This window comes from Exophiala dermatitidis, assembly GCF_000230625.1.
Source record: "Exophiala dermatitidis NIH/UT8656 unplaced genomic scaffold supercont1.1, whole genome shotgun sequence".
In the NCBI taxonomy this organism is placed as follows: domain Eukaryota; kingdom Fungi; phylum Ascomycota; class Eurotiomycetes; order Chaetothyriales; family Herpotrichiellaceae; genus Exophiala; species Exophiala dermatitidis.
The window spans coordinates 4,123,067-4,141,177 of NW_008751646.1; the positions used below are offsets into that span (position 1 = coordinate 4,123,067).

At 52.4% G+C, this 18,111-nt stretch overlaps 6 protein-coding genes across 6 annotated transcripts; 3 read left to right on the forward strand and 3 right to left on the reverse strand.

The window, feature by feature from the left end:
• Positions 1-285: 285 nt before the first annotated feature.
• HMPREF1120_01459 (uncharacterized protein) lies at positions 286-2,867 on the forward strand (the record flags this gene model as incomplete). Its single annotated transcript, XM_009155478.1, has 2 exons — positions 286-322; positions 397-2,867. The coding sequence occupies 2 exons, from the start codon at positions 286-288 to the stop codon at positions 2,865-2,867; spliced, it is 2,508 nt and encodes an 835-aa protein (XP_009153726.1).
• Positions 2,868-3,183: 316 nt separating this feature from the next.
• On the reverse strand, positions 3,184-6,415 carry HMPREF1120_01460 (uncharacterized protein). Its single transcript, XM_009155479.1, has one exon. The coding sequence runs from the start codon at positions 5,960-5,962 to the stop codon at positions 3,848-3,850; it is 2,115 nt and encodes a 704-aa protein (XP_009153727.1). The 5' UTR covers positions 5,963-6,415; the 3' UTR covers positions 3,184-3,847.
• A 711-nt stretch (positions 6,416-7,126) lies between these two features.
• Positions 7,127-7,849, forward strand: HMPREF1120_01461 (phosphoglycerate mutase; the record flags this gene model as incomplete). The annotated part of the gene is made up of 1 exon (XM_009155480.1): positions 7,127-7,849. The coding sequence occupies one exon, from the start codon at positions 7,127-7,129 to the stop codon at positions 7,847-7,849; it is 723 nt and encodes a 240-aa protein (XP_009153728.1).
• A 494-nt stretch (positions 7,850-8,343) lies between these two features.
• HMPREF1120_01462 (50S ribosomal protein L15) lies at positions 8,344-9,389 on the forward strand (the record flags this gene model as incomplete). Its single annotated transcript, XM_009155481.1, has 2 exons — positions 8,344-8,684; positions 8,762-9,389. 2 exons carry the CDS (start codon positions 8,344-8,346, stop codon positions 9,387-9,389), a joined length of 969 nt encoding a protein of 322 aa, XP_009153729.1.
• Positions 9,390-10,534: 1,145 nt separating this feature from the next.
• HMPREF1120_01463 (NADH dehydrogenase) lies at positions 10,535-13,951 on the reverse strand. Its single transcript, XM_009155482.1, has 4 exons — positions 13,900-13,951; positions 12,550-13,847; positions 11,187-12,494; positions 10,535-11,105 (listed from the first exon to the last, which is right to left on the reverse strand). The coding sequence occupies exons 2-4, from the start codon at positions 12,935-12,937 to the stop codon at positions 11,032-11,034; spliced, it is 1,770 nt and encodes a 589-aa protein (XP_009153730.1). The 5' UTR covers positions 12,938-13,847; positions 13,900-13,951; the 3' UTR covers positions 10,535-11,031.
• A 215-nt stretch (positions 13,952-14,166) lies between these two features.
• On the reverse strand, positions 14,167-17,909 carry HMPREF1120_01464 (protein phosphatase). Its single transcript, XM_009155483.1, has 2 exons — positions 15,458-17,909; positions 14,167-15,401 (listed from the first exon to the last, which is right to left on the reverse strand). Exons 1-2 carry the CDS (start codon positions 16,460-16,462, stop codon positions 14,901-14,903), a joined length of 1,506 nt encoding a protein of 501 aa, XP_009153731.1. The 5' UTR covers positions 16,463-17,909; the 3' UTR covers positions 14,167-14,900.
• Between the last annotated feature and the right edge of the window lie 202 nt (positions 17,910-18,111).

Below are 18,111 nucleotides of genomic sequence, written 5' to 3' on the forward strand. Positions count from 1 at the left end.
GGCGAGGCTGAGAATCGGCAAAACTGTCATATTAGGACTATTGCACTTGCGGCAACCTGAAGGCGGTGAAAGACTGAGAGACTCAGGGTCCGAGTCTCGGGTGGATTTCTCCCGCACTTGGCGAGATTTTTGCCTGCGTTTGGAGCCAAAGTCGAGGCCCTAAGTTTGGGAACATTTTTCAATCCTTGTATTTTACTGTTCAAACCAGAGCAGTAATCGGTCGCTGGGAATTTTGCCGGTTTTTGAACAGGCTGCAAGACCTGGTCGGCTTGGATCTTTGCTATCATGGCGATCCAGAAGAAACACGGCAAGGGCAGACTCGGTAAGACAATTCCCTCCGCCACCGACTTCCAGTCTCTCACGCTGGCATTGTATTCATACACTAACTCTCCGCAGACAAGTGGTACAGACTCGCAAAGGAGAAAGGTTACCGAGCCCGAGCAGCCTTCAAATTAATCCAACTGAACAAAAAATATGGCTTCCTTGAGAAGAGCAGGGTCTTACTGGACCTGTGCGCCGCGCCAGGATCCTGGTGTCAAGTTGCAGCAGAGACTATGCCGGCACAAAGTCTGATTGTCGGAGTTGATTTGGCGCCCATCAAGCCTATACCCCATGTGATCACTTTTCAAAGCGACATCACCACAGACAAATGCAGGGCCACGATCCGAACACATTTCAAACATTTAAAGGCAGACACCGTTTTGCACGATGGAGCACCGAACGTGGGTGTTGCATGGGTTCAAGATGCTTTCTCCCAAGCCGAGTTGGTGCTGCAGTCGATGAAACTTGCCACGGAGTTCTTAAAAGAGGGTGGCACCTTTGTGACAAAAGTCTTCAGGTCCAAGGACTACAATGCATTACTATGGGTGTTCAAACAACTGTTCACGTCGGTCGAGGCTACGAAACCCCCTTCATCACGAAACGTCTCAGCAGAGATTTTCGTCGTGTGTAGAGGCTTCAAGGCACCGAAAAGGATTGATCCCAAGTTTTTGGACCCCAAACACGTCTTTGCAGAAGTGCAGGAACCGACGCCGAACAACGAGGCAAAGGTCTTCAACCCAGAGAAAAAGAAGAGGAAGCGAGAAGGTTATGAGGAAGGCGACTGGACACAGCACAAAGAGATTCCTGTCAGCGAATTCATCCATACTACTGATCCTATCGCCATTCTCGGTACGGTCAACAAACTCAGCTTCGAACAGTCTCCGAACGGTGACTTGGCACTAGCAGCACTAGATAGACTGCCCGAGACCACCGAAGAGATTAGAATGTGCTGTGCGGACTTGAAAGTTCTAGGGAAGAAAGAGTTCAGAACATTGCTTCGATGGCGGTTGAAAGTGCGGGATAAGTTTGGCATGTCTGCCAAAGCAAAGAAGGAACAGGAAGCCGAAAACAAGGAGGAAGGGGAGGAAGTTGCCGAAGTCGAGTCGATGGACGAGGAGCTCAAGATCCAAGAAGAGTTGCAACGGTTGAAAGAGCAAGACTCGAAGGAGAAAAGAAAGGCACGCCGGAAGGAGAACGAACGAAAACGAAAGGAAATCATACGTATGCAGATGCACATGACGACTCCGCATGATATCGGATTGGAGCAGGAAGGCCCAGCAGGCGAAGGAGCCATGTTTACGCTCAGGGCCGCCAAAAAGGTCCAGGACCCAGCGAAGATTGACGGTGCTGGCATGGACGAAGTTGACATTGAGGAGTCGGAAGATTCGCAGGCCGAATCGGAAGATGAAGATTCAGATGACGATGGAGACAGGCTAGAAAGGGAGCTCGATATGCTGTACGAATCGTATCAACGAAGACGAGAGGAAGCGGACGCAAAACTACGTGCGAAGCGCGCCCGCAAGGAAAAGGAGACCGACGAATGGGGCGGCTTGTCAGACGAGGACAAAGCCGGCGATGCAACTACTGACGGAGAGTCCGACGTTGACGACGAGTTTCCTGCGCGTCCGCTCCCGAAGGCCGAAGGCCTTTCTACTCAAGCAGCCATGTTTTTCGACCAGGATATCTTCCAGGATCTTGGTATTGAAGATGACAACGACAACGACAGCGCGATCGCCTTGGAAGACGAATCTTCCGACCAGGCGAAATCACAATCCCCGCCAGCCAATGGTGCCGGTGCCTCTCAGGACAAACAATCCAAAACACTCAAGTCAGCTCTGAAGAAACCAACGGCATCCACTGCCCAGCAACAGAGACAAACAAAAGTCTACGAGGAATCAGACTCAGAGTCCGAGTCGGAGACTGTACCGAAATCATCAGGCACAGCCTCTCGACCAGAAGACCCTCTCCTGCCCAACGGTCAATTAGACATTGACATCATCACAGCGGAGGCGATGACGTTGGCACAGGACCTAGCCACAAGGCGCACGAAACCCGGCGAACTGGTAGACGACAGTTTCAACAAATTCTCGTTCCGCGACGTCGACGGCCTGCCCGAATGGTTTCTCGAGGACGAGGCACAGCATTCCAAGCCTCAGCGACCGATCACGGCCGCCGCAGCCGCGGCGATCAGGGAGAAGCTACGTGCTCTGAACGCGCGACCGATCAAGAAGGTTCGCGAGGCCAAGGGCCGCAAGAAGATGCGCGCCGCGGCCCGGCTGGAGAAGTTGCGCAAGAAGTCGGCGCTGCTGCTCGAGGACGAGGGGATCAGCGAGAAGGATAAAGCTGCCAGTATCAGCAGGATGATGGCGCGTGCTGCCAAGAAGGGCCGTCCGAAAGAAAAAGTCAAGCTCGTTGTTGCAAGAGGACCGAACAAGGGTCTCAGCGGCCGCCCGAGGGGTGTCAAGGGGAAATATAAGATTGTGGATTCCAGGCTGAAAAAGGACGTGAGGGCCGAGAAGCGGTTGAAGAGGAAGCTGAAGAAATGAGGCATACCTAGCATAGACACTACTGGCAGCTCACGTCAGCTGTCTGGCATTGGCAGAATCTGATCTTTACTTGGCTATATCAAATGTAAACGCTTTTATTCCCGGAATAGACAGAGTACGAGATATGAGATTGCCGCAACATACGAAAGCGTACCTGGCGGGTGCCTGCGTAAGTCTCATTCGGCGTGTAAGCTGGAGCGTACCTAGGTAGTGTATGCACTGCTCTTGATCGTCAGCGCAGTGCATGATTTCCACAGCCTCGTCCCCTATCCTACTACTCGATCATTGGCCTTTTTGTCCGTGGCCGAATCTTAGAGCGGGAAGTTCTCGTTCTCAGTGAGTATTATGATCTGCTTGGAATATACCTATATACGCTGAAGCCAATCACAGCTCCTTATTAAGTTATTTGATTTACGCTCGGAATTGGGTCCAGCCCATATTGTTAGTTTCGATCCTTCCACCACCACGATATTTGTTTCCAACCGGTCCAACCACAGCGTCTTGATCGTCTAGGCTACTGGTATCCCATCGTCGGTTGAATGCCAGTACAGTGTGGGACGTCGCAAAGCGGTAGCTGACTCGTAATGTTCAGTCGGCCAAAGGCCATTCCGCTGCAGACTCGAATAACGCACGGCTAGCCAGCGGATGCTTGATCTCTTCTGATGATCTTTGTTGAGCCTAGCACGGAGCAGTGCCTGTGTGTAGGGCAGAGGCACGATGCCATGAAAGGAGAAGCCCTTGTGTCTGAAACCCGTGGGACTTTTGTTGGTTGTTGCGGAGCCCGTGGTGTCCGAGTCCGAGTGCGAGGCTGTGGGGCGCTGCTGTCGGTGCACTCGGTGCTGCCCTGCCCAGCCTTGCTGACTGTGTGTGGAGGCTCCCCAGGGCCTTTTTGTTCCACCTCGATATACTTATGATGGGAATCTGCCCCAGATTGCCATTGCTGTTGTTGTCCCCGCTGAAAGCAGTCACTTGTCCAACACTCAACCTTTGCTCCAGCCAGCACTCAAGCGACCAAACCAGCCACTCTTCCCCGAAATGTCCTTGTCATCATATTTATCCAACTCACTGCCATCGCCCGAATATCCAATATAATCTCGATTGTCGTCAATGATGCGGCCATATTCCAAGAGCAGCCGAAACATATAAACCTCGATATCTTCTCTTCTGAGGACTTTGTTGGCCCACTCGCGCCCTTGGAGGGCGAGTTTTTGAGCCTGTTTGTCATGTCGTGCAATGCGCACGTCCGGGTTGGTCTCTTCACCCTCAGTGGCATACTCGACCCCAGGGTATCCGTACCCGGTAAAGTAGGTCATCAATGCATATAAATCGTCATACCGGTTGTCGACCGGCACAAAATGTCTCCAGGCGAAAAGCCGACTATCGTGCCATTCACGGAAGATGGTTGCTTTCAACCCCAGGCTTTTGCTCTCTAAGAACGCACGCCAGCGGCCCGAGAATGAGTGGCCGTCCACATCGATCAAGTATTTGGACTTGAATTGTGCGCCGAGCGAGACCTGTGGCTTCCACGAGAAGACGGTGTCGTAGAAGGAACAGTCGGGCACGCATCCCCAGGATTCAACGAATCCAATGTCCGAGTGCTGCTCAGCGTATTGTGATGGCTGAAATTTGTCATAGGGTTCGTACGTATACTTTGTATTCCCATTCCCCTTCTCCCTCAACACCTTTACTTCTTTGCCCGACTGTGCCAAATGTGTGCCATTGAAGAGCTGCACCAGCCTTTGTCGATGCATCGTCTGCCAGTTGTCTGCTGTCTGGACTCCGCCAGAAGTGACACCGCGCCAGATGATCCGGTTCCGTTTATCCTGCCAGTCGAAGTCCTCCGAGGGATCATAATCGTACCGGTCGTCGTGTCGATAATACATGTTGGCAGGAAACAGGATGTCACTGTTGACGTTCACCTTACATTCCCCAAAGATGGGCACCAGCTTGTGGGAGGCGATGATGCTGCTGGCTGAGTACAGCAAGCCATGGAGGTTTTGGATCGTTGGTCCGACCGTGCAAAGATCCGACGACAGATTAAAGTTGCTGACGAAGCCTACGGTTGATTCTTTGTACAGCTTGTCAGTCTCGTCAACGGTCATGTGTGACCGAGCAGGAGATCCTGGCGGGCAGGCTTTCGCAGCGATATCCATGTACTGCTTGCCGGGAGCGAAGAACCACCCATAGTCCGGAACGGTCGAACTGTCCTCTGTTTTATCTTCGGGCACGACATCCACGGGGTTTGATTCTTCTCTTTCCATAAATTTGGTGTCGGCCACAGCAACCAGCGGCATCACTTGGTCCTTGGAGAAACTGTCTATCGCTTCAGGAGGCATTTTGCGAGCCTCGTACTCCTGTTGCAGCAATTTTTGCATATCCTCCCACGGCACCACGACACGCGGCTGATCCAACCTGTTCATTGCAATGTCCATGTCCGGGAGGTGCTTGATGAAGGTGTTGATCATCTCTACCATGGTCTCGGACCTCCAGCTCCCATTGTCGACGCCGACGACTTTGTGATTGCGGATATGGATGACAGCGACGCCGAACTTGGGATCATCTGCCATGTGCGCAGCCTGGGAGCGAATCTCGGCTGGGGGAATGGCCCAAAATGGACGAAGGTCGTCCATGATCTGCTCAAAGTCGTCGAGGTTGAAAACATCCTTGTCGCGCGCAAAATTGTACCAATCTTTGAAGCCAGGGGGCGGATGTCTGCCATATTTGCTCCTGTATTTCTCCACCACCTGTCCGAAGGTTGTAGATCTTTCAGACTCGTATGTCCTCCATCGTTTATCGGCTTCTTGCATCAACCGCTCGATAGGATGGAGAGGCCCCTGCTGCGCAGGCTTGGGACTGGGAGAAGGCGAAGATTCCGCCTCATGATCCAACGATTCGTCGGGCTCGGGCTCGGGCTCGGGCTCGGTGGGAGGCTTATGCGCGGTCGGCCTCGATGGCTTCGGAAGGGAAATGTGAGACGCGGCATCTTTGAGGCTATTGCCATCGAACAGTGTCAGGCCATGATATAAGATAACAAAGGCTAGAACTGCCGCCAGCAGCAAGAATGTTCGTCGCTTGTTGATCTCGATGGGACCCATTGCGCCGGGGGTGGAGTTGGGTCACTGATGCATGAAGACCAAACCGAAATCCAGGAGACGCCCAAGATCCAAGAAAAATACGCCAATACGGTTATGAAGACATGGATGCCATACAATGCTGGTGGTTGAATAGAGATCCAAGATATGGCAGATAAATCGTAAGGGGCCTGTGCTATGTGCTGCAGGAATTAACCCGGTCCAAGTTTGCCTTCCATGTGCGAACTTGCAGTTAGGTGGCAGCGAGCTCCCAGTTCCCGTTGCAGCGCGGCAATCTGGGAATTTGCGCCGTGTGCCGCGCGTGTCAAACCGTATCGCCAGCGCCGCTAATGAGCATACGAGTATCTTGCGTCAGCCGCTCAGGCCATCAGTTACCATTCCAAAGTACCAACCATACTACTCTACCACTGTAAAACTATTTCAATTATCATCAACGAAGTGAAATACCACAAGGAGCAGCTTCTGGTTCAACTTGAAGTTGCAAATCTCGTCAGGAAAGGCGCAATTTTAATTGGAACATCCTCCCTACTACTAGTATCGATTGTTTGATTCAGACCCAATCAGACACGCGCTGATTAGCACACAGATAATTCTTCTGCCAGTGCTTTTTGGTCACCCTTCAATGGCTCTGCCCCTAATGATAACCCCTTGATGTAACATCTAACATCTGCTTGTACATGTACATTATTTATTTACTGTCTTGCACGGTACTTCAGTCGCTGCTGGATTTGACTGGAACGTCTGTTCCCTCCTTCGATGACATGGAGAATAGTCGAAGCGGAAGTGCTAAATTGAATGGCGGATATGTCCCGTCCCCAAGTGTGCTTCAATTTCTCGAATCCTGACTCTACTGGGGTCCATTTACATGAATCAGAACCATGACGCGCATCAGCACTAATTCCAGCAAAATTTAGAATATACAGATGTCTGACCCGACTGTCTGGTAAGCGACGTCGCTGTACACTTGCCAGGAGTATCACGACAGCTGAGGCTCGGGGAATTTGCGGGGTACCTTTCCCTAGTTGTAAGTGTTGATGCCATCCCGAGGCACATTGAACACATCGGGGGCCACAACTACTAAATGTGTACTAATTTGACAATTGAACCGCGCGATCGTTGAGGGATTCTCGAACTACCTCCGAAATTCTTACTGACTTGTTCGAGACCATGGCCACCACGAACCAAGCAAAGGCTGGCCAGTTGCACTTCCTCTTTGTCCGCCATGGCGAGACCCAAGACAACATCGACCGTGTGCTCCAAGGCCACCGAGACACCGACTTGACCGACAAAGGACGTCGCGAAGCAGAAATATTAGCAGACAAACTGCGTGACCAGCATATCGACGCCATATATTACTCGCCGCTCAGCCGCATCGTGACGACCATCACGCCCATTCGCGCAGGCCGGGCAAACGTCCAGGTCTACCCCGACGAGGATCTCAAAGGTCAGGCACTGGGCCAGTTGGAAGGACAGTCTTACGACACAATTGACATGGGCAACCCGAGAAGTGCGGACGGTCAGCCGGGGGTGGAACTATTCGATGATTTTGTCCGGCGGCTCAAGAGGGTGTTTGCGCGTATTGTCGGCCAACAGGCTCTCCAGGTCGGATCACAGGATCGTACCGTCATGATCGCCACGCATGGGGTAGGCATCACCTCCCTTTTCAAGGCTCTCGAGGCCAGCCCATCATGCCAGGGCTTTAATCCCAAGCTCGCCACTCGAGGTCCAAATGCTTTTGAGGTTCGGTGGACGGACAGCGACGATGTTGCTCGGCTGGTCGTTCCGGACCCAACAAGTCTACCCATCAAAGATGGTGAACTAGACTGGTCCAGCGTTAAGGGTCAGCCGTTCTTGATTGAATATTGGGGCAAGAAAGAGAAGGCATTATGATCGCTCTGCGGTTTACATACCTAGGTATACATTTAGAGTACAAATCGGCCATGGCAATGCGGAGCACAGGACATGTCTCCTCAGTGTCGGTAGTTTCCAGGTCTCACCTAAGTCCCTTCAAGTCCCGCTGCGATCACGAGTTCGTCGCACATGTAAACTGTACAGTGCATGGGCCAGAGCAGGCATTACAACTTGAACAGTAAGGTCATGAATGTGTCGAAGCTGGTAAGGGACAGGGCCGTCGCGGGTCGCGGCAGGTCTGGAGAGCTAAGAGCGGCATGATGATTAATCCTGAAGAAGAAGAGGTTGAGGTTGAACTGCGGCTTCAGTTTCCAGCTGCAGCGAGCGATCTTCAATTTTGCTTGGCGCCGACTTCGACCTCAAAGTTGAGGTTCAATCGTCGAACCGGCACAACTGGCCCGGGCAACTCACGGTTGCGGTGCTGCATTCGAACGCTGAAAAGAACCCCCTTCTTTCCAGTGTCTGCAGCGACTATGCCGCCACGATTGTCGTTGCGGCTCCTGCAGCCCAGACCGGCCCCTTCTGCCTCGAGATCTCTATACGACACTATCGCCTCTGTAACAACAATTCCCTCCTTTCTTCTCCCGTTCCTCCACGTCCAATCCCGAAATGCGTCCATCCTCAGCTCACTCTCCGATACGCCAGGCGCATACAACCGACGCATCAGACGCGGACGAGGTCCGGCTTCAGGCAAAGGAGGGAAGTCAGGGCGTGGCTCGGACGGACAGAAACAGCATGGCAAAGTACCGACGGGCTTCAATGGAGGCCAGACGCCCGACCACATAGTCCATGGCAAATATGGCTTCAAAAACTTGTCAGTCACGCACAACATGACTCAATACCCTTGAACGCAGTCATGGCATTGCTAACATATAATCTAAATTTCCACAGACACGCGACGGAAATGTCCCCCATTAACCTTGGCCGCATACAATCCTGGATTGATCAGAAACGGCTCGACCCTTCACAGCCCATCACATTGTTGGAACTTGTCCGGTCGCGCGCCTTACACGGGATCAAAGATGGCGTGAAACTTCTCGGCGACGGTGCCTCCGAGCTGAAAACGCCTGTTCATATCATTGTGTCCAAGGCATCGCAGTCTGCCATCGCGGCCGTCGAAGCTCTCGGCGGCACGGTCACTACGCGCTTCTATACTCCCCAAGCGATACGCCGGATCCGGCTGCAACAGATGCACCCCTTCATTTCATTGCGGTGGGACCCTCTGGCGCTGAACAAGCCCTCTTTAGCCGTCCATGGAGGCGAGTCGCTGAAAGACCGCGTTTCGGGCATGGGCTACGAATACCGCCTACCGGACCCGACGTCGCGTAAGGATCTCGAGTATTACCGAGACGCCAAGAACAGGGGTTACCTGAGCCACACGGTGAAAGAGGGCGAAGGTGCAAGTCTGTACTTCAAGCCGCCTATCAGCGAGGAGGAGCTGAAGGCGCTGAAAAAGAGAAGCCATTCAGGCAAGGCTGGCCAGGCTGCCAAGGCCAAGGAGGAGAACAAACTGTGGTAAATGGAGATCTAAAGATGAATATCAATGGCGTTTCATGGTTCTGTGTGGTCTAAGTCTGCGCAGCAACCTCTTCCGAGTTGCTTTGTTTCATCGGCAGTGGTCCTCGATATTGGATTCCGGTGCGGTGGACATGGGAAAGTGAGGGTTGTCGGTTGTCTATCGAACACCAGCATCCCACGGGCAAATTGTTTGACCGTGTATCACACTGTTATATCACCCTTTCTTCATCCCCGCCATTTCCCCGCCGTCCGGTGCATGAAGATCTCGAGACTTGGAAGAAGGTATCAAAAGAAAGAAGAAAAGGTGTCTGTCAGACCAGAGCGCGCTCTTATTATACTCTCTGCTTCTTCTCTTCGCGGAACAGAGCGTGTAAGGAGGCCAAGACTCAGCCTTTGCCGGACTTTAACTCGGCGCAGCACGAACTGTAATGGCCCCCAAGTGGTTTTCTCATCCTTGTGATCATGGCAGCTGCAGACAAGACCAAAGCCATACATACCATACTACCGTTTGCCATGCCTATCTAGGTATATTTTGATGGTCTTCGTCATCCACAACTGAGGCCGCAACAACGATGGATTCATGCTTGAACATCAGAACTAGGGTCATCTCATTCTGCTATGTCAGAATCTCCTTTGGGCTACCAGTACTACTGCAGTGGTTTCTAGTACCTGGCCCAAACTTTTCAAATGCCTGTTCTTGTACTTACATATCTAAGGCTCGGGCCGGAGAAAAGAAGCTGGATTCTGATAGTGTTGGCTGGGTAGGGATTATAGGTACCCACCTATCTACCTAGGTAGGTAGTCATTAAATTTGTATATACGTCTGTACAACGTTGTACAACTGAATGTATAACTGGAAGTCAATTGAATCACAGTATTATACTAATGGTTGTTTCGCGAAGCCCAGTAGATTGTACTGTGCTGTATATTAAGGTCGTGGACCAACCCAATATAATAAAGCCTGCAGTGAGGTGCAACCAGTGTGGACATCCATGTATTTCGTGTGTTTTTATTATATCTAACAAAATGAACCAGATCACAATCTTGTAAGCAACCACATCCGTACAACGGCCACACTGCATCCCACTACTGGCATCGATTACATTATACTACCCTCGCAGAGTGCGAAAATAAACAGGTTCCAGATTGGACATGGACAGTAATACGTATGCATTGACTCAGACAGCTCAACCTTAGGTACTTGTTGGTTTCCAGCTTAAGCATACCTAGTTAGGTCCATAATACCACAACCCCAAGTCCAAGACCAATGATACTACAGGTGTCTGGATACCACTGCAGGTAGTAGTTCTCTGGGAACGCCTTCAGATTAACCTATAAAAACTAACGACAACAACCAACCATCCTTCAACTCAAGGGTCTTGGAATCACTGCCGTGCCACCCCAAGCCCGAGGAGGATCAAGATCACACAACCGACGCTCTTCCCATCCCGGTCCCGTCCCGACTTGGACATCAACTAGGGATGATAATACAACAAAATACAAGACGGCAACTTGAACACCCAAGCCAGGCTGCTGCGGACTGCAAACCAGTGGCAACACCATGAATGAAATCATGGTGTGGGCCGGCTTATAGGTAGGTACCTAGGTAGGTACCTTAACTAGGTAGGTATGCTTTGATTTTCTCATTCTCTGGAAACATCACGGCCAAAGAACTTGGCCTTGGTCCAGTCGAAAGCGACGAGGATACGGTTTCGCGCTGTAAAGAAGATATCAAGTCAGCAAAGAGAACTTGGGTATAAAAATTTGTGAGAGTGCAAGGGCAGGATAGGGCACTCACCGCTGAAGCACATGCTCAGATATGCGCTCTTCCAGAACAGATATGTCAGCGTGCCGCCCGAGGCAATGTTGCCGCTGAACCAGGAAACATCGGCCACTGCCTTCTCGGCGCCAATGTACGCCAGAGAGCCCTGGTGGGAATACTGGAAGGGTCCAATCTGCTTGATGCGCCGGAGTTGTCTCTGGCGCTCGCGGATTTCGTTGAGAATGGCGTTGCGTTCGTCGCCCGTGGCAGCGGCCTGTTTGGCGGAGAGTTCACGGAGCTCAGCTTCGATGGCGTCCGTCTTGGCCATAGTATTAAACAGCCTGGCCAGGAAAGCACCTTCCTGTGCCGCCACCTGGGCAGTGGGCGCGTAGTTGGCGACAGCACAGTCACCCACAGCCCAAATGTTCTCGGTGCCGTTGACGACTAGGTACTCGTTCACCTCCAATCCTCGACGAGCTTTGGCCTGAGCTGGAATTTGGGACATCAGGTCCTTGACCACGGGGCGCAATGCATTGCCCGTGGCCCAGACCAACAAACCATAGGGGATCTTCTCAATTTGCTTGGTGCCGTCCGGCTGCTGCACTTCCGCTTCGATGTACTTGTCAGTGACGTTCTTGACCATGGTCTTTGTGCGGATTTCAATGTGCTCTTCCTTGAAAGAAGACTCGGTGTATTCAATCAGTTGCTTGCTGAACATGGGCAGAAGGTTGGGCAGCGCTTCGACGAGGGTGACGTGGAAATCGTCCTTGATCTGAGGAACCCATTTGAGAAGATCTTCCTGGAAGAAATCCTGCAACTCGCCAGCGAACTCGACACCGGTTGGACCGCCACCCACGACCACCATGTGCAGCAGACGCTTGACCTCTTCGGGCGGTTGGTCCTTGAACGTGGCAGTTTCGACACAGTCCATGATACGCTTGCGGATCTTCTGGGCATCCCCGACTTCCTTCAAGAAGCAAGCATGTTCGCGAACACCCGGGATGCCAAAGGTTGCATTTTCAGCCCCGACGCCCACCACCAGCATGTCAAAAGGGATCTCTGTTTCCATGGTGTCGCCCTTGATTTCCGAATTATCTTTGACATGGACGACTTTCTTTTCGTAGTCAATTTTGGTACATTCGGCCTCGTAGAATGTCACCTTGGCCTTCTTGTGTCGCAGGATATTCCGGATCGGCTCCATAATGGATCGATGCTCGATGGTACCAGTGGTGCAGGACGGGAGGAGCGGCGTGAACAGGAAGTAGTTTCTGGGCGAGACGACCACGACATTGTAGTTTTCCGTATCCAAGTTCTTGAGCAGAGATACCGAACCCCAGCCAGTACCTGGAAATGGGTCAGTCAGGAAAATCAGCGGCACAAAGGCCAGTCACACACGCACCGAGAATCACCAGTGTCTTCTTGTTTGGGTCCGGATCGGCTTGCTCAATGGGATTGTTGTGCTCCCAGATCTTGTAGCCGGTATACCCAGCCGCGGCAAGCAGAGAAAGATATGTTACGCGCCATATCGTGCGGAAAAACCTGAAGCGCTTCTTCGGCTTCGCGGCCGGGGACAGGATCGCTTGAGGGGCTTGAGGGGCGGCATTTTCAGCATACGTCCGCCGAAAGGATTGCCGGAAGACAGCTCGAGGGAGGATAGGTGATTGTCGCGAAACGAAGGGAGAAGAGGCTGTTTTGCGGACGGAGCTGGAAGCTAGAGAAGCCAGCGACCTGCGTGACGCACTTGCGAAGCTGGCGGGCTTCATGCGCAGGGGGAGTTTGCTTGCCATGACGGCAACGGGTTGGTGAAGGACAGCTTCACGGGAGGTTCATTAGGGTAAAAAATGGTAAAGAAGAGGTGTTGAGATAAAAGGTAGATGACTCAGGGAATTGAGATGGCGTTCAAGTTGATGTAACTGATGGAGATATTTTTTCTTTGCGCTGCAGCTACTTTTACAACAATAATAAAATAATGACGCTACGCGGCAGTATTTATTAGAGTTTCTTTCAAGGTGAGCGACCACCAACTCGAACCGTGACTGGCACACGAGGCGAACGACTTGGATTCGACATTATTCAAGCTTTATTATTCGGCCCACAGGAATAGAGAGCTGCCACGGGCGCGCTTCCTTAGGCGGTCGAGTGGCCCGTATCTGAGCTGGGTATTTTATTCACCCGGACCACGTCTTCCGGCCCATAGTAACGCCTTACTAGTAGGTAGTAGTAGCGATGCTGCCAGCAGTATCGACGTTCAAGTTCTGCGCCAGTCCGGTCGGCGGACACCCTGTGGGGGCTGAAATCAATATCGGCGCTGCTCCGGTGATACGGCGTAGAGGTCTTTGGTCTCGGACATCGATTCGCGAGCCTCAAGTGGCGTCGATAAGCGACCCAGCGCAGTCCATTCATCATTTGCAGTGGTCGCAGGCCAGCCGCGCCGGGCGATGGGAATCGCCCAACAACACAATACAACTTAGTTTGAAACAGGCGTAACTATCCGCAGGTGCTTGACACCTACCAGTAGCTTTGCCTGGTGGGTAGCCGGGCCGGTGTAGTAGATAGGTCCTGTTATATAGCAAGGCACAAGTACAATTGTACAAACAATAGCTCGATACCTCAGGAGTGTCGCCATATGGCCCAGAGAGGAGTGGCGCCATCGTTAACAGAGTCACCGGAGAGGACACAAATTGCGCCTAGGCATGCCTAAGGTACCACCTATTACTTAGGTACAAGAGCCAAGTTGAAGATGGCATACCTTTTCGGGGCCAGTCCGTGGTGCTCCTTACGCCTGTCATAAGCCCAGCCTGAATAATAGGTAATGCCATCTAGGTGAATGCTAGGGGCTATTGAGGCTTGTCTTTTTCTATTACGATAGGGGCATACTAGTAAGGCGCCATTTCGGAAACATGGAAGATTCTGAACACCCTAAGCTCTGACAATAATCACGACGATATACGACACACGGCTCTTCAAGTTTGTAGGGACCTAACCCCCTTGTACCTACCTACAACGTTCCGAGCTGGGCGAAAGGAAGGCATTTGGTCCGCCGGCTCAGGTAGAGGCTAGGTAAGAACACACTACTTTTAGTAGTACTAGTATTGTATGCATCTCCTCAGTCGGAGGGCTGTAGGTAGGTCGTCTAGTACTACTGTACACCGAACAGTTTGGTTTGTCGTGGATATACTGTATAACCAAGCCTGATCCAGCTCTACGTACTTCCGGATCTACCATCACTGCACCAGAAATATGCTGCCAAATCCCCCCAAAGAATTATCCCCGCCTCTATCCTGGAAGGTGTCGAGTATTTTGAACAGGTTGATATGTGGTATGGATCAATCGGTCATTCAAGAACTAAATCAGCCAATGGGTCATTCATTCACTCAGTCAATCAATCAATCAAGCCATGCCTCCGCCGTGTCCGGCCCTTTTCAATGTACCTAGCAAGCCTTGACCCATCATCCAGAAACCCCAGAAATCGGCTTATGCTGCCTTGCCTGAACTTGCAAGAAATCGGAAAGGTTCCCATGCCTCGTCGAGACGTTCGACGTGACCAACGTGCCGGATTGACACTTTTTGAATGCTGTTGACCAGATCTCCTACCACCGTATATCCAGGCGGAGTTGCTCCATCCAAACATACCAGGGGCGTATCAACAAGTCTCTCATCAGCCCTCCAGCGACGCCGTTCGACATCCGTACCCGAAGTAGTCCAAACTTGCATCAATACAGTGTGTTCAAAGGGAGTCTGCCGCTCATTCTAAGTTTCATCAGTTTTCTCGGCCTTCTCCTGGGTCTTGTGGGTCTGCTGTGTTTCCTGTTGGCTGTCATGCGTTTCGGGAGTCTTCTGTTTTTCTTGAAGAAGCTTCTCCGCCTCGAGTTTCCCTTCAGGTGTGAGTTCAGGTCCCGGTTCTTGGTCCTCTTCCTCCTGTTCTTGGATCACCATATCTCGAAGTTCTTCCGAATCTTGATCTGACACGGCTCCCTCTGCGGCTATGCCGGAGTTGCGACGAGCTTCTCCAACAATCATCTCGACCTCGCTGATTGCTGTCTTGTCTTTGGTTGCCTCGCTTTCCACCCCAATGTCGATCTTGGTGTTTTGCTGCAGTTTCTGGGGGTCGAACCGGACCACCATGACCGACAAGTTATCGGTGGAAAACCGAGCCAGAGCGTGATCGACCAGGATTTTCGAGGCAGCCTGAGGGTCTTGGACATTACGGATCAAATCCACTGCCTCTTGATCGGAGCAGACATCCCAAAGCTAAGATCACAGGTCAGCGAATGGCACGATTGCAATCCGGAGAGACAAAAACTTACCCCATCGCAAGCCAAAATCAGGAATTCATCTTGTTCCGGTTGGATGACGGTCTCAGTAGTGTAGGGATGGCCAGTGACCAAATCTTTGAGGTATGAATCACCCAAAGCCCGAGTCACAGCCAAAACTCCGTTGACACGGTTGTTGAGAATCAAACCGCCTGCTTTGGAGATACGGCGGCCTTCATTCTCATCCATTCCTTTATGGTCGTATGAGAGACGCAGGGCTTTGCCATTTCGACATAGGACAATGCGTGCATCCCCTACGTTAGCCGTATACAACACCCTCTGCCGTGTAGCCTTCTGCTTCGCTTGTTGAATCGCCGCCGCCGCCGCTTCGGCCGTCGAGTTGGACCGCGGTGTCGCATCCTTATCCTTGGCTTCCTGAGGATTCTCGTTCTTTTCCGCTTCTTTTGCCGCGGCTGCAGCCAATGCTGCAATGGCTTGAGATCCTGTTGCCGAGTGGTTGGTGGGCACCCGATCTTCCCAGCGCAGCACTGCAGTAATAGCCGTACATCCACTGTTCTTCAGGGGCAGCCTCTCCAATTGGTTGTCGGCCATGGTATACGTCTGATCCAGTAATTCGGGAACAGGAACATTGGGATGCTTGCGCATGAGGTCTTCCAAAAGGACGTGGAGTTTCTTTCCACACCATTCGGCCGCGAAGGTACCAGCATGTCCATCGAAAATGGCAAAGTATCCATTGTCCGTTTCCACCACATGTTGCTCCGAGTCCGAGGGCACGGTGGTCAGACTATTTCGAGAGTCTTTAGTTTTACTCCTAGACAACGATGTGTTGGAGGAGGCCAACACAGGCGCGGGAGTGCCCAGGAAGTTGTAGAGGTAGGAGTGGGTGTCTTCCATCGTGCGACGACATTTCTTGTTCTTGTCTTCCGTAACTCCCACCAAGAAGGAAGAGTTGGGGGTCGGTTGCGACTCGCCGGCGGAATTGTTGTTGGAGCCCTGGGGAACACTAAGCGCAGGATCGGTCCTGGCGAGTTTCTGCATCGGTGTTAAAGGACCGTCCCTGTCGCCGTGGATCAGGGAGTTTTTGGCCTGCGTGAATATCTCCTTCGCCTTGGAACTGCTACTCCGTCGTTTCTTGCTCGCCTCGGTATTCGGCGACGGTGCCTTCTCTTCTTGTGCGCTGACGGGTGACTTCGGGCTCAGATCGCTAGTCTTGACTGTAATGCCGCTGGTCGGAGATGATGGTTTCTCTCTATTGCCGTCGGCGCCGGTGCCAGCAGGTGTGCTCTCCGAGTCCGCATCCCGGTCTTTTCTGCTTCCAAACACGCTTCTCAAGAACCCTCCATGTGTGGAGGTTCTCCGTTCGGTTGTGCCAGCCAGTTTGAAGGTTTATGCGTCTCACAGGCACAATGATTGATCGAGAGGACTCGGGCGACGTGACCGTACGGCTGGAGGTGACGCGAGCGACAGCGCAGGCAATTGACTCCCCGCCTGACTCTGCGGAATTCGGCCGAAAAGGCCAAGGCAGTTGTCAAAGGAAGAACCCGCCACAAAGAAGGTCGTGAGACGAGAGCCGTAAGCGGAAGAGGAGTTTCAGAATGGAGGTGCGAAAGGATGACGGATACTGGTTGACAAGAGTTGACACCAGATGAGAAGTTGGTATGAGGGGTGGAGAGGTGACCAGCGTGTGTATCAGTGTGGTCAGTGGCGCGCGGTACAGGACGGTTGATGATGGCGCAGGAGGGTCTAGCTCTGAAGCAGTAGTGGGTGTCGAGCCAGGTATGAAGGGGAGGCGGCTAGACTGCTGTGTAAGGAGGGTTGGGATGGCACTGGCAGCAGATGAGGATGGTATGGTGGTGCTGTGGTTATGTTGGAGCTGGCGGTTGAGTTCGAGGCGGTGGTTGAGGGCGGAAGGGTTGGCGCAGTGCAGGGCAGGGCAGCGCAGTTGCAGTGATGGATGGCTGTGGGGGAGGGGAAATGATGCCTGCAGCTGCACAAACTATGGAGCGTTTTAGACAAGAGAATTGCTTAACAAGGCGCCTAAAGGCAAAATGGCCGGGCACGCAATTATGGCAAATCCAGGGTCCAACAGTGCCTATCAGCACTAGGCTGGTGCCTACACACACGTAGTACATTGGCATCTAATTAATTGTGGTTCCTCAGCCGCTTGCCTACAAAATGTACATTGTCCTACTAGCACTGCTCCTACTTCGGCGAGTGAGCTCTGTGCCGTTGTATCGTTCAAGTTGTCCGCTCACTGCTCTTGTGATGGGTTGCTTCATTCGATGACCAACCACCTACTCTCCCCTTCCTTCAGTCTCCGTGAAGTCGCTAGGTACCCTCGACTTGAACCCTGTCAGGCCGGCCTAAGCCCCAAGGACGTGGGAGGGAGCCCCCTCGGCCCTGTCAAGAAGCTCTGATTGCTCCGCCTGCGCTAGTCGTGCCTGGCCGCGTCCACCGGAAATATGTTCTTTGGCGCCGGGGAGAGAGGACCCCGTTCTGGATGAATGCGAATACCTATCAGGGGCGGGTTCAAGTTATGTACAAGCGAGCTACCCGGCCGAGGAGATTGACTTTCACCGGCACGGCTACTGTTAAGACTCCACGTTCACTGCCACGCTGGAGGGTTCGTCTTCCCTGCAAGAACACTGGCTTCGGCTTCGGACCCTGATATCCCATATAGCCTCGCC